This window comes from Dipteris shenzhenensis, chromosome 16 (assembly GCF_047967505.1).
Source record: "Dipteris shenzhenensis isolate YYH24624 ecotype China chromosome 16, Dip_SZ_1.0, whole genome shotgun sequence".
Lineage (NCBI taxonomy): Eukaryota > Viridiplantae > Streptophyta > Polypodiopsida > Gleicheniales > Dipteridaceae > Dipteris > Dipteris shenzhenensis.
The window spans coordinates 33,297,769-33,311,556 of NC_141611.1; the positions used below are offsets into that span (position 1 = coordinate 33,297,769).

At 43.9% G+C, this 13,788-nt stretch overlaps 1 protein-coding gene across 1 annotated transcript; it reads right to left on the reverse strand.

Moving 5' to 3' along the window:
* Window positions 1-9,330: 9,330 nt before the first annotated feature.
* Window positions 9,331-13,468, reverse strand: LOC147892860 (phosphoenolpyruvate carboxykinase (ATP) 1-like). Its single transcript, XM_087386873.1, has 13 exons — window positions 13,132-13,468; window positions 12,663-12,946; window positions 12,376-12,557; window positions 12,116-12,269; window positions 11,930-12,014; window positions 11,704-11,804; window positions 11,036-11,334; window positions 10,741-10,914; window positions 10,587-10,652; window positions 10,301-10,479; window positions 10,005-10,174; window positions 9,741-9,909; window positions 9,331-9,561 (listed from the first exon to the last, which is right to left on the reverse strand). The coding sequence occupies exons 2-13, from the start codon at window positions 12,914-12,916 to the stop codon at window positions 9,415-9,417; spliced, it is 1,980 nt and encodes a 659-aa protein (XP_087242999.1). The 5' UTR covers window positions 12,917-12,946; window positions 13,132-13,468; the 3' UTR covers window positions 9,331-9,414.
* Between the last annotated feature and the right edge of the window lie 320 nt (window positions 13,469-13,788).

The window sequence follows — 13,788 nt, forward strand, 5'->3', positions numbered from 1 at the left end:
AAAAAACACTCCATAAAAAGAATTTTCTCCCACATAAAATATATCATATCCTGCAAAATGCCATGTTCGACCAGCATAGAAATGATGGTTATGCTCCTGAAGGGCCACTATATTGGGCTACAATCTTTTGACATATGCCCATACTATCTTCCATTTATGAAAATCACAAATGCCCTCTACATTGTAGGTCATAAAATTGAGTTATGCTTGCATATTTATAGATTTACAGATATATATAGACCATCTCATTAAAGGAAAAAGATCAAGATTTCATATCAACCTCAAGATCCTAAGGAGTCACCAAATTATAAAGAGTGTCACATATTGCAATGTCAACTTCATCTTATGGAAAGAGAGCATGACTTGCAGTCTCTGCAGCCCAAGTGACAACCATATCAGAATTCTCCACGAGGGTGCAAGCACTAGATGAAGCACCGGTCCATGTACGAGGTGGAAGAGGCCTCCTAGGAGAAACTATTTTCGGAGGGATTTGCCAACTCTGATTCAAATTTTTTTCCTTTGGTTTTGTCTGGGCTACAAAGGGTAATTGCATCTTACCATTTCCAGCTAGAGGTACTTTATCTTTCCCTTTATCCTGGAAAGTAGGAGCAGGTTCATTGTTTTTATTTTGGAGCCCAGAGGTCCTAGGAGCATCTTTATTTGGCACAAACATAGGCATGGCTTTCGGAGGCATTTTGTGCAAGGCCAAAGGACAGTGAGGAGCCATGTAGCCAATTTTCATTTCTACATTCAAAGTAGGCTTGCACAAATAAATCCCATTTAATCTTATAAAATGCACTACCCATTGGAACTAGTATTGACAATAATGGAATAGGATTCCAGTGTGGGGACATCCGTGTCCCATGGGATGAAAATCTATTAAAATTTTCCATGTTGACATGGTGGACATACCACCTTGCCCAAGGAGGCTGTACTTTTGGTAAAAGCTTTTCCAAGGAAATCCGCAACTTCTACCAAACAGGACAGCGATGTGTAATTAGCGATGGATGGTCACGTGTGGAAGATCATGATAAAACATGTGCCATCTGTTGTCCATATTAAAGAGAAGAGTTGATCAAGAAGTATATGTTCATGCTGCTCATCCATCAAATTACCTTTTAAAAAACCCTAGCTGCATACTGAACCTTTTGGACAAAACAACCACCCAATGTCCGAGTTAGCCAACTTCCCACATCTGCAATAATAGGCATCCCTCTTGAGAAAAAGATAATACTACATTCTTGGAATACTCTCAAATAGGATCCACAATCTCATCCACCTCCACCATGATGCCCACAGATCAAACACGATCCTTCCAATCCTTCTTTGTATCTTTGAACATTACCAACTGAACCTCGGAGGCATGAACCGGGTCATCCTGACCCGTTATATGCTTTTGCTTTTTCTTTTGTGAAAGTCTGTCTTTCGCAAAAGTATGTCTTGTCAACTTTGGGACAAGCCATCCTTTACCTCTTCAAAACTAAATTGAGTAAAATCAGATCCAAGGAAATGAATAGCAAGACCAAAGAGAGCTACATATAATGCAATTCATAAGGATACAATAGAGAAGAGGGATGTAGTTTTATAGTAAGAGAAAAAAGGAAGGGATATTGACAGGTTTATAACTAAATTTAGGAAAAGACATCAAAACCCATAGCAAGCGGCTATAGCACATAAGAAAAAGGGCTAAGAAAGATGAGTCAAATCAGAGCACACATAGTGGCTAGGAAGAGAAAATAGGATAGCCCACCAAACGCATATAAGCAAACCCACACACACACACACACACACAAAGGGGGTTGGAGTGAAAAAATAAAACGAAATGATAAAGAGCTAAAAAACAATGGTGAAGAGGGGTAGAAGAGGCAAAATGGGCAACTAAACGAAGCGTAGATGCAACAGACTACTCGTGGAAGAGACCCAAGATCTGGTGATCTGCACACAGGAGCTGAATACGTTGATTTGGAGCTATAAGGGATGCCACTGTTAGATATGCTCAATGCCCCACCCTACTGGTAACCACCAATGGTCCAAGGTGCTCAAGTTGTAAGGCCTCCATATGAGGAGAAGCCATGTGTGGGCCCGAGACACTGGATGGATCCTGACTTGCATGTCAGATGAGGTCTATCAATGAGACCGTTGATGGTAGAACAATGATCTATGTGAGTCTAGCCTATGGGCTAGGCAGGGTAGGTAAGCTGGTAGCACAACGAGGCACATTGTCTTGATTGTGTGGGAGTCCGTTGCTCTCGCTGGGGTCTGGGGGCGAGCTGGCCCCCAACTAGATGTCCCAAGGGGGCTAGCGGTGCCCTGGTGGGGGTTCGAGGGCGAGAGCCCCCGAGGCGACAATATAGGAAATAGTACTTGAATATTCCATGGACGACTAGTCAGTTCCACCGACTAGGTTGACTAGTCGGCTTCATCGACTAGGTTGACTGGTCGGTTCCACAAGCTACGTTGATCCAACTACCACCTTCATAGCTATAAAGATGCGACCTCCCCAGTCCATTGCACCATATCCAATCTTCTAGCAAAGATCTTCCAGCTAGTAGCTCTTCACCTAGTATCTGTCTAGATCGCCATCTAAGCTCCACTGTGGGAGCACACGGGTGGACATAGCCATCATCTGTACCACATCAATATTGAAGAAATTTTATTTGTCTTCAGTTTGCTGTGTACTCTCTATTCTTTGTTCAATTTCTGTTCCACTACGGCATGTAATTTAACATGGTATCAGAGCCAGGTGGCTCTAAGGATCAAAGAGTAGAAGAAAGGCAAGGGCTTCAATAGCATACAGAGTGATGCAACAGGAAGCGGCTTGAGTTCAGCTGCAGCTACACTCTGAGGATTCGCCCACCAGCCTTCACTAAAGGCAAGCTAGATGGTACAAACTACACTCTATGGAAGTTTAAAATTATTGCTATTCTGGATTCATATGAGCTTCTAGAGATAGTACTGGGGACTGAGCCAGAACCACAAGGAACCCCCAGCCCAGCAAATCTGGGGAGTACGATACCTCCTAATGCCGACCTTCTACGAGCTTGGAAATGCAAGAACGCAGATGCTCTGTGTGCCCTAGCTACAAGTACTACCGATAGTGTTTTGACCTTGATTCAGCATACATCTAAGGCAACTATGGCCTGGAACATATTGAAGAGTCAGTATGAGACGCAGAATCAGACACGGATCCAGAACCTAGAGAATCAGCTCACAGCTGAAAAGTTGAATGGAGAGACAGTGGAGGCATTGACAACCTGAATCAAAAATCTGCGTGACCAGATGGCTAGTGCTGGGATACAAAAGAATAGCGAAGAGCTAGCTCAGCGGTGTCTCCAGATATGTCCATCAAGGTTTGATGGATGGGTAACAATGCTTAACACTCAGGTGAGACCCCAACCATTGTCATTTGAGCAGTTTTGTGCTTTACTTAGGGAGGAGGAATTGAGGCTTAAAGCTCGAGATGGAGGCGGCAATGGGGATGCTACATTCTCTGCCACTGTAAAAGGCAAAGGTGGTTCCTCCACCAAAGGTGAGTCCTCTACTAGTGGTGACAAAAAGAAGAAGGGCGGCAAGAAGAAGTTTCAGGGAGAACGCTTCTACTACAAGAAGAAGGGCCATGTGATTGCAAATTGCCGGGTCAAGAAAGCAGATGAAAAGAATGGACCCTGAAGAAGACAGATAAGGGGAAAGAGACAACTAACACAGTGGAAGCAGAGTTGGATCTATTTCTGGCCATTAAGGAAGAGTGTTCCTTAGTTCAAGGAGCGTCAACCACTGATTCATGGATGTTGGATAGTGGTGCCTCCCGTCACATGACCTACAAGAAGGATCTATATTGTTCCATGAAGTCTCTATAGGAACCCATCATAGTGATGGTTGGAAATAACACAAAATGCACACCAAATGCGGACCACCGTGGAGATGGGGAGGCGTATGTTGAAAGGTGTTGGACTGGCAAACCACTTTTGGGCTAAGGCTATCACTACTGTGGTTTACATCCTTAATCACAGCTATACAAAGGCACTCAAAGGTAAAACACCACATGAGGCTTACAGCGGTAAGAAGCCATCTGTCTCCCACTTCAGGATGTTTGGGTGTGAATGCTATGCGCATGTACCAGACAAAGAGAGAAACAAGCTACAACCAAAAAGCACCAAATGTATCTTCTTAGGTTACAAAGGCACTCAAAGGTAAAACACCACATGAGGCTTACAGTGGTAAGAAGCCATCTGTCTCCCACTTCAGGATGTTTGGGTGTGAATGCTATGCGCATGTACCAGACAAAGAGAGAAACAAGCTACAACCAAAAAGCACCAAATGTATCTTCTTAGGCTATTGTGATGAGAAGAAAGCCTATAAGTTGTATGACCGAGAGGCAAAGAAGATCATAGCGAGCTGTGATGTGGTGTTCAGGGAGCAGCCACATGCAGTGGAGGCAGAGCAGAGCTCTTCCACTTTATCATCAAGCGAAGAGGTAATTCACTATGGATCTATCCCAGGAGCTATAAAGGAGGAGGAAATATCAGATGATGGTGTAAGTCACCAACCTGTTGTTACATCACCGGAAAGCCATTGCCACAATTGGTAGGGCAGCTCTATGACCATGATAACCAGATGTCTATGTCTGTTGAGCAGCATGCAGATGGACCAAGGCGGTCTCAGAGAATCGAGGAGCAAAGGAGGGCTTCTACTCACATAGTCAATATGGCCTTGATGGCCGAGATCATTGCAGAAGTAAAGGAGCCTGCGAGTTTGGAGGAAGCACCTGCAGAGGCTCTTGCCAGAGGCTGTTGCCAGACTTCAATCCCCAAAAAGTAGTGCATCAAACCTAAGTCTGTCATCTCAAACTCAATGCTCAACGCCTTTCTAGTCTGCTGGATCATGTCTTCATAGTCACCCGTAATAAGGAGATCATCCACAGATAGAACAATAATAGTAGATTTTCCACCTTTCCTGTACACATACAAGTTAGCATCTGAGGCACATCTTTTGAAGTTTAATTTATGAAAGAATTTGTCTATCCGTTGGTACCATGCTCTTGGGGCCTGTTTCAGCCCATACGCCTTTTTGACCTTGCATACCTTGTTCTCAGAATGGGGAGCCTCAAACTCTGGTGGCTGAGCCACGTCCACCTCCTCCTGCAAAAACTTCATCTTTCTAGATATTGTCTCTCTTTAGGTTCAGGTATCTTCTCTTGGATTAGTAAGAAACAACCAACAGTGGCATTGTCTTCTACCGAGGTTGAGTACAAGGGGGCATGTTTTGTTGCATGTGAAGGAGTGTGGCTGAGGAGGAAATTATGGCACATGGGAGTGCAAGAGGATGAGGCAACTGTGCTGAGGTGTGACAATCAAAGTTGCATGGCCACTGCTAAAAATCCAGTGTTTCATGCGCGCACAAAACATATAGAGATTCAGTATCACTATGTGAGTGATTTGATCGAGCACAGGATAGTGGAATTGGTCTACTGTCCAACAGAGCCAAATGGAGTAGATATCCTCACCAAGACACTCGGGAAGGATCAGCTTCAGGGTCATCTTCAGAGACTCAGCATTGGGCCTAGAAGGTAGTTCACCTACGGGTGGACATTGAGGGGGGGTGTTAGATATGCTCAATGCCCCACCCTCCTGGTAACCACCAATGGTCCAAGGTGCTCAAGTTGTAAGGCCCCCATATGAGGAGAAGCCATGTGTGAGCCCGGGACACTGGATGGAGCCTGACTTGCATGTCAAATGAGGTCTATCAATGAGACCGTTGATGGTAGAAAGGTGATCTATGTGAGTCTAGCCTATGGGCTAAGCAGGGTAGGTAAGCTGGTAGCACAACGAGGCACATTGTCTTGATTGTGTGGGAGCCCCTTGCTCTCGCTGGGAATAGGGAATATTCCCTTAATATTCCATGGACGACTATTCGGTTCCACCGACTAAGTTGACGGGTCGGCTTCACCGACTAGGTTGACTAGTCAGTTCCACCGACTACGTTGATCCAACTACCACCCTCATAGCTAGAAAGAGGCGACCTCCCAGTCCATTGCACCAAATCGGATCTTGCAGCAAAGATCGTCCAACTAGTAGCTCTTCACCTAGTATCTGTCTAGATTTCCATCGAAGCTCCACTGTGGGAGCACACGGGTGGACAGAGCCATCATCTATACTACATCAGTATTGAAGGAAAATTTTGTTCGTGTTCAATTTGCTGTGTACTCTCTATTCTTTGTTCAGTTCCTGTTTTGCTGCACCGTGTAATTAGGGTAGCAGACTCACATCACCAGCTCTTCTCACTCTCTCTCACACGTACACGTACACGTACACAGCCACAGCCATAGCCACACACACACACACATGCGACGCACGCACGCACCTGAACCCGCATGCACACACTGCACGCACACGCACACACATGCAACGCACGCACGCATGTGCACTGGCATGCACACGTCGCACGTACGCATAAGCGACGTGCTCGTGCGCATGTGCACACACACACATTGGAGCTACATACATTTAGTTGGAGATATGAAGTACGATAATAATCATGACAATTCAAAGCAACAAGAAAACACATGCATTTGCATAGTATTTTAATACAAATGTAGAGTATCCAAAGTCACGCAATTTCGTGTTCTCTATTGACACTACTATGTGAAAGTTTATAGATTACAAAATGTAATTGTAATGATATGCATTTTAATCTTTAGCCAAGGAAAAAAAGGTAACTTCATAACAAAGTCATGCCAAATTTATGAATGAGTATTGAAGAAGCTACGTTTAAACAAGATCTTGCAAATAGGCTCCAATTAAAAATTCCATGATACATATAGTAGCTTAATAGAATTTCATTTGAATTAATGGACTATCAAAGTCATCATAAATTTTAAAAATCCCATTCTAATCCTTAGTTTCTCAACAATATCTCAATACAATTTCCAAGAGAGAAACCTGAATACATCTATAAACCAACGTATTTGAGGTTTTTTCATCACAATTATGTTACTAAAAGTATTACCTTGTAATCATCAATGAAATATAAACTCAGAGAATGTTTGAATATTGAAGTCAAAAGTACAACTGAGTGTTAATTTAACAACATTAAGTAAATATAAAATTACAGTAGTAGTGCACATTTAAAACATATATATTACGGTAACTAATGCACAATGACCAACAAAAAGCATCCCCCTTAAGCAAATGGGTAACTTTTACAATCTAATATATGTGGAATTTCAGTAATTCTTGTAATAAAACCAGCCACAACCAGCTGAGAGCTAGGTCATAAAGCTACTTGAAATGGAAAAAAGACTTCTACAATGATGAAGAAATGTAGGTATACCAAAAGTATTGAGGGGTTCAAACAAAAGGAAACATGTCTCTCAATCCTCATCATGGCTGGCTTGGGTGTAATTTAGCACAAAAAGCCAAGCCAACAAGCAAGCAGTGAAAGAATTCAGATCCACTCAATCCAGAGCACATATTTATCCTATCAAGCGCTTGACATCAAAAGACTAACTAACAACCTATAATTCCCATAATCGTGTATTTCTCCTTCATTCTTGCCTCAATAACACATAGTCTTTTAACATGTTTTGGAATTCCAAAACATGTTAAAAGACTGTGTGTTATTGAGGCGAGAATGAAGGAGACAGTACAATTACATTACTAGGTGAAATTCCAAATCGTGTCAAAAGACAAGAGTCCTCTTGGAATCACAAAAAGGTATTGGGCGATTTTTGACATTAGTACAACAATCTTTCTGAGTTAAACAAGTGAGTACAAGTACTCTTCAGCATTGCCTTAAGTTCTTCCAGATGCAAACGATTGTCAAGATGAATGGACAATGCAAACCGCTTGCAAATGCAAAGACATTTGCAAAGTTTTTGTGCGTGCACGCACGTGCGTGCATGAGAGAGAGAGAGAGAGAGAGAGAGAGAGAGAGAGAGATTTAAAAAGTGAGTGTGACTGAGAGAGAGAGAACCAAAATAGAAGGGGGCCACTTGGCAAAAAAGTGTGGGAGACACTTTTTAACAAAAGTGTAACTAGAGCACTGCCTAGAAGGCAATGCTAACAAAAAACTAAGCACCACCAAAATATCCACAGCTATATCCATTAGCATGAAACTTTCGGTGCCAAACAAATAAACCAATGGAAATTATGTAGAAAATTAGCATCAGTTTATGCATCAAGCACACCCTGGAATGTAAATTTTTTTTTGTGGGGCAAAATGGGGATTTGCTACACGTGGTTTACCCCATCATAAGTTAACATAAAAGAGATCAAGCCTGCATAACAAGCACTCTCAGGAGGTTATAGCAAAGGTGGGAAAGCCATTTCCATTCCACTTATCTCTGCAAAAAACCCAAAGAGAGACAGTGGAGAGAACACAAGCTCTCAAAACCGAATGAAAATCCACACAAAAACCTGCTTCAAAAAAAAAGCAAGAGAAGCATGAAGCCTTGCCTTGCCCAAACACTTACAAAAAATAGGAGACTTGGCTTTCCCCCAATGACACAAGTCTATCAACCTACATGCCTCCGACGTAAATATGGGGTAAATGCTCACCCCAAAAACAACTTAAGGGAGAAACACAGGGTGCTCAAAGCATCACACTATTTGAAGGGGGAGAGGAGTGTCATGCACTATCACAGACAAGAAGAACCACCAAATAACAAACGGAGAGAGCAATGTCACTCCTGCCTGCAGGTGTAATTAAACTCCCACATACCTAAGGTGATACCCTCCAAGAAACCCTTACAAAGTGTTGATGGGTCAATTGGACAAAGGGAAGAAGAAAGACATGCTGACCATTGACTAGCAGGTCTAGGACAAGGCGAAGCTAAGGAGAGGAGGGGGGAAGAGAGCCCGAGGGAAGGGGGTGCTAAGGAGGGAACTCAACACCTTCCCCATGCAAAGCAAGGCTAGGGCGGGAGCGAGCGGTAACAAGATTACAATGCAAGAGTTTCAAGCCAATTCTCATATTTTTGACAACATGTTCGTCTTCACCAACTACACTTAAGAGGAGGAAGTGAAGGTTAAGTTATACAAGATGTATTCAATGTAAAGACTATAGTTACTATGCTCAATCCATACTACTCTATTTTTCTTTTTCCATCTTGGTTTCTATCATATACACTAGAAAATCCAAAAAGATATCTTGTACATGCATCTAGTTATGCAATGCAATTTAAGACTGGGTGTTAAGAATAGTGTAAATTTGCTAGTCTAGAGAGGGGACGGACTATAAGGTCATGGGAACATACCCTAACCCTAACCTTGATAGGGAGAATGGATGACACAATTGAAGTACATAGTCTTTTAAGATCCTTAACCCCATTTTACAAAACAAAGCAAACTTCAAACCGGAGAGTTTCAACTCAGAAGTACGGATCTGGCTACGAAACACCTTGAATCCATATCCTGACTAACTTAATTTGGGTCCCGCTGAAAGCATCTCATTCCTTAGCTTATTGTCATCTCCAATCTTGTAATCCACAAAGTTTTGGAAATTCTTGATGAACAGACCCGCCAGCTTCTCCAATGTATCCCTGTACGCCTTCTGATCTGACCACTGCAATATAGAACAACGGCTTTCACATGTTTAGAAACCGCCCTTAGACCCATCAATAAACAAAAGACCAGATCGGAATTTAATCAAACTCAAAAGATGGTAACAAGGAACGATCTAACATCTCATAGAGAAATGAAATTTAATTGCCGGCAAGAACCTTATCTGTTAAACGTTTTTACCATATTCTCTGGATGAAGTATCTCTGAGGGAACTCCGTTAACTTTCTCTGGAATTTGCAGACCAAAGACTGGAGTTTCAGAATATTGCGCCGTCAACAGAGAGCCGTCGTGAATGGCATCGATAATCTTTCTCGTGTAACCGAGCTTCATCCTTTTCCCGACTCCATAGCTGATAAAAACGATTTGTAGTTTTCAAAACCGACTCATCCAGCTCAGCTGCAGACTTGAACTTGATTGGAGCTAAAAGGGAGACATTATTTATACCTGCCTCCCGACCATCCGGTGTTCACAAGCCAAGCGGTTGTGCCATGCTTCTTCATCTTGTCAGCCAACATCGCTGCATACTTTGTTGGATGCAACATTATAAAAGCAGCTCCAAAACATGCAGAAAAGGTGGCCTGTGGCTCTTTGATTCCATCTTCTGTTCCAGCAATCTGCACCAACACACATCCAAAATTTAACGCCAGCAGCCAGGCTGAAAACAATCGGCGGGGCGGGGGGCGGGGGGGAGAGGCAGTTCGCAAGGGCAGAGAACCAGGAATTAAAACAAGAGTCCCTACCAACGCAGTGTAGCCGCTGATGAAGTGATACATTGTCTGCGCCAGCGTCAACTTGCTGACAGGTGGTAAGACACCGAAAGCATCGCATGCAAGTAATATTACATTTTTTGGGTGGGGACCAACGCAAGGAAGTTTGGCATTCGGAATATATTCAATTGGATAGGAAGCTCTCGTGTTTTCTGAGGACACAAGCACGCAAACCACAACAGTTATTGGCTGCCAGGAGCTAATTGAGCCAACATCGATTGCCTTTATATGGAAGGACTGGTGAGTAGAGAATTTAAACCTGTGACTGATTTATCGTAGTAGTCCACCTCCCTGGTGTGCTCATCAAAAACCACATTTTCCAAAACTGTCAAATAAGCAAACCAGTTAGAAATATATGCAAGATAGGACATCCAGCCTATATCACTCGGAAACTGGATGAGCACCGCATTTACCCGTCCCGAATTTGATCGCATTCCAGATATCCGGCTCTTTTTTTGGAGCCAAATCAACACATTTGGCATAGCAGCCTCCCTCGATGTTAGCGACACCGTTGTCACTCCAGCAGTGTTCATCATCTCCGATCAGAAGCCGGTTATGATCTGTTGACAGAGTTGTCTTTCCGGTACCTATATGAAAAAAAGAATTGAATGGAAACCTCATAAGCTCTTTGTTGCCCTGAAACTTTAATCCCAAAGCCCATTAATTCGTACCAACAGTTGATTTCAGAACCTCGTTCAATGATCAAACCTGATAATCCAAAAAACAACGCCACATCCCCTTGTTTCCCCATATTGCAGCCTGAATGGAGAGAGAGGATTCCTTTTTTGGGCATGAGGTAGTGCATGACGCTGAACAGACCCTTCTTCATTTCTCCGGCATACTGCGTTCCAAGGATGATCATCTCTCTTCTTTTAAGATTCAGATCTATGCTAGTTGAAGAAGTCATGTAATGTGTGTATCGATTACATGGGAATTTGCCCGCATTGTAGATAGTGAAGTCCGGAGTCCCAAAGTCCTCCAGCTCTTCTTGGGTAGGCCGGATACACCTGCCACCCATCATATCTTCCAGATGCGATCTCACTCCACATACAATTACCGCAAGGTCTAATATCATTTCTCCCTACTTCGGCTACCTCTAAGGATATAATCAATTCCACTACGTAATCCTTGGCTCTTCCAAAAATCTGAAGGAATTCAATTCCCACATGAAAGATACGATTGGATCCGTTATTCATTTGGCAATATCAGAAACGAACTGGCTCCAACACCATGATTGATAATAATCACCATAATGCCTCTACCGAGAGACAGGAGGCGCGTTTTACTGTGAAGCATGATGCAGAAGGGCAATTTTACTTACATATCAATATTATCTGGCCACGATCAGTACTAAGGCGGTTTTGTGGTATACTTACATGTTGTACATGAACAATGCATGGTAGGCTCGAGCCGAAATAATTCTGACTTTGATGCGATGCTCTGGATCCCAGTTCAGGAACTGATCGTTAACAAATACCTGCAGTAGGAAAGGACATGGTGGGTAAACGATTTTACACAAAATGACCTTGCGAAATCCGTTCTTAGCCAAGCGCATCAGCAACCGCATCAGGAATCCAGAAAAGTGAAGAAGTCCATGCTCACCTTATCCAAGGAATTTAGGTAATCGACTGCTCTTTCTCGATTTACCAAAAATGTGTGCTCGTCCATCTCAATATTTGGGGAGCCTCTGCAAAAAACCAGATAGATTTAGAAGAATCCTGGCATCCAGCAACACCACGAAACCCTTATAAGTTGAAAGATTATCAGCCATAGAGCGAAGATACGCACTTGCCCCACCAGAGGTCGTCTTTGGACGAATCCTCCTTGACGACACGCTTGTCTCTGGGAGAACGGCCAGTTTTTGCCCCCGAAAGCGTAGCAAGGGCTCCAGTTGATGTGATGAAAGAGCCCTTCTCGTGTTTGATGGCCTGCTCGTAGAGCTCTGAAAGAAAGACACGCACCAGGAGAACATCGCGACGCTGTTTTCAGTATCAGAATCAGAAAAGTGAAGCATCAAGTTTCTCTTCTTGCTGTCTAGGCTTTTTTACCTGCAGGAGACAGGTTATGGAGCACATGAGTGAACTTCAGAGAGCTGTCGCTGACACTCTGAACACCTGCTTTGGGTTCAGACGTGGGCTTCGCACTCCTGATTTCAGGCTCGGGCTTCCTCGATGGTTCGCCCCTGACAACCTTCGGCCCGGTTTCTCTGGTCAAAGAAGCGAGAGAAGCACTGCGACAGAACAGAACAAAGTGTATCAACAAATCAGCACATATAACGATATCCTACAGCAACGCCAAGGCGAGATCTGCTTTGAACAAAGGCAGGAAAAACCACCTGATCGATTTTAGCTGCTGTCTTTGTTTCTCCTCTTCAGATAGCTGCAAAACCCCAGCTTTTGGCGGCCCTTTTGGAGTCGAGGGAGCGGATCTCTTTTTCTGCAAAGAGTGCAGTTCATCTAACGTCTGTGCCCTCACTGTCGGCCCGCTATCGTCAACGCACACCGCTGGCGCGGAATCCTTCGGGTGAGTATGGATTTTGGGCAAAGCGCCATTAGATAGCCCCAGATCGACAGGTCCGTTTTCACTCATGTTGACCGCGCGATCAATCACCTTGTCGTTCTGCGTGAATGCAAACGGTGAATTCTTAAACTTTAGCTCGCTTGGATTGGAAAACTTTGGGGCAACATGATGTACGCACAAAATTCACTGCTACGTATGCGGCCTTGAACTAGACGTCCATGGAGAAGAAAACGTTCATATCATGCTTCAGAGTTCAGAGATTGACAGCAGAAAGGAAATAGTACTTGCGAGAAGCACACAGCAACGGGCAGGAGATCTTTAGTTGGGGGATGGAAATATCGGAGTCTGGCCTTTTTTCCGCTGCAGCTAGAATGCCGCGCAAGCTTCGGCGGTGGATGGTGGACCTTTCTAAATACGTGAAGCGAACGCGTTTGCGTCCACCGACGGCAGGCTGGCGAGACTTAAAAGCCCTCCTGGGAGGGGAGAGGCTAGAATTAGAATGGGGAGAAGGTCGAGGGGGGGGTGGTTGGGAGGGAATGACTGGGCTGCGTTATATCTAGGTCGAGCGAGTCGCTAGCCGCAGAGCGGGTGCCTAGGTCTCTCCACCTTGTGCGGGGGGAAGCTCGGCGGAAATGGGATGGAATCAAAGGAAGGCGATGGAATTAGTTAGAAGCAGGGAGAGGGGGGAGGTCGAAGGAGGAGGAGCTCGGCGGAGCAGGAGATGCCGAGGAGCTGGTGGTGGCGAGGAGATGGCGAGGATCTGATTGATTGAATTGATTGATGAAGAAAAGGAAGGAAGGTGGTGGTGGCGGCTTTTATCATCAACACCCATGCATGAAGTCACGTAATAATTTATTTATTTATTTATTTTTACGTAATTGAGGCGAACTCGCCTTTCACCTTTTTGCTTATTTAAAATTCCATCATTACTATTTTTGTCG

Excerpts from the sequence above, each read along its gene's own strand:
- LOC147892860 (XM_087386873.1), bottom strand. The coding sequence starts at position 12,916 with ATGAGTGAAAACGGACCTGTCGATCTGGGGCTATCTAATGGCGCTTTG. Across the intron at positions 11,335-11,703 it reads GCATTGTTCATGTACAACAT|GTGTATCCGGCCTACCCAAG; the intron begins GTAAGTATACCA and ends GATGGGTGGCAG. Across the intron at positions 10,915-11,035 it reads GTTGTTTTTTGGATTATCAG|GTACCGGAAAGACAACTCTG; the intron begins GTTTGATCATTG and ends TTTTTCATATAG.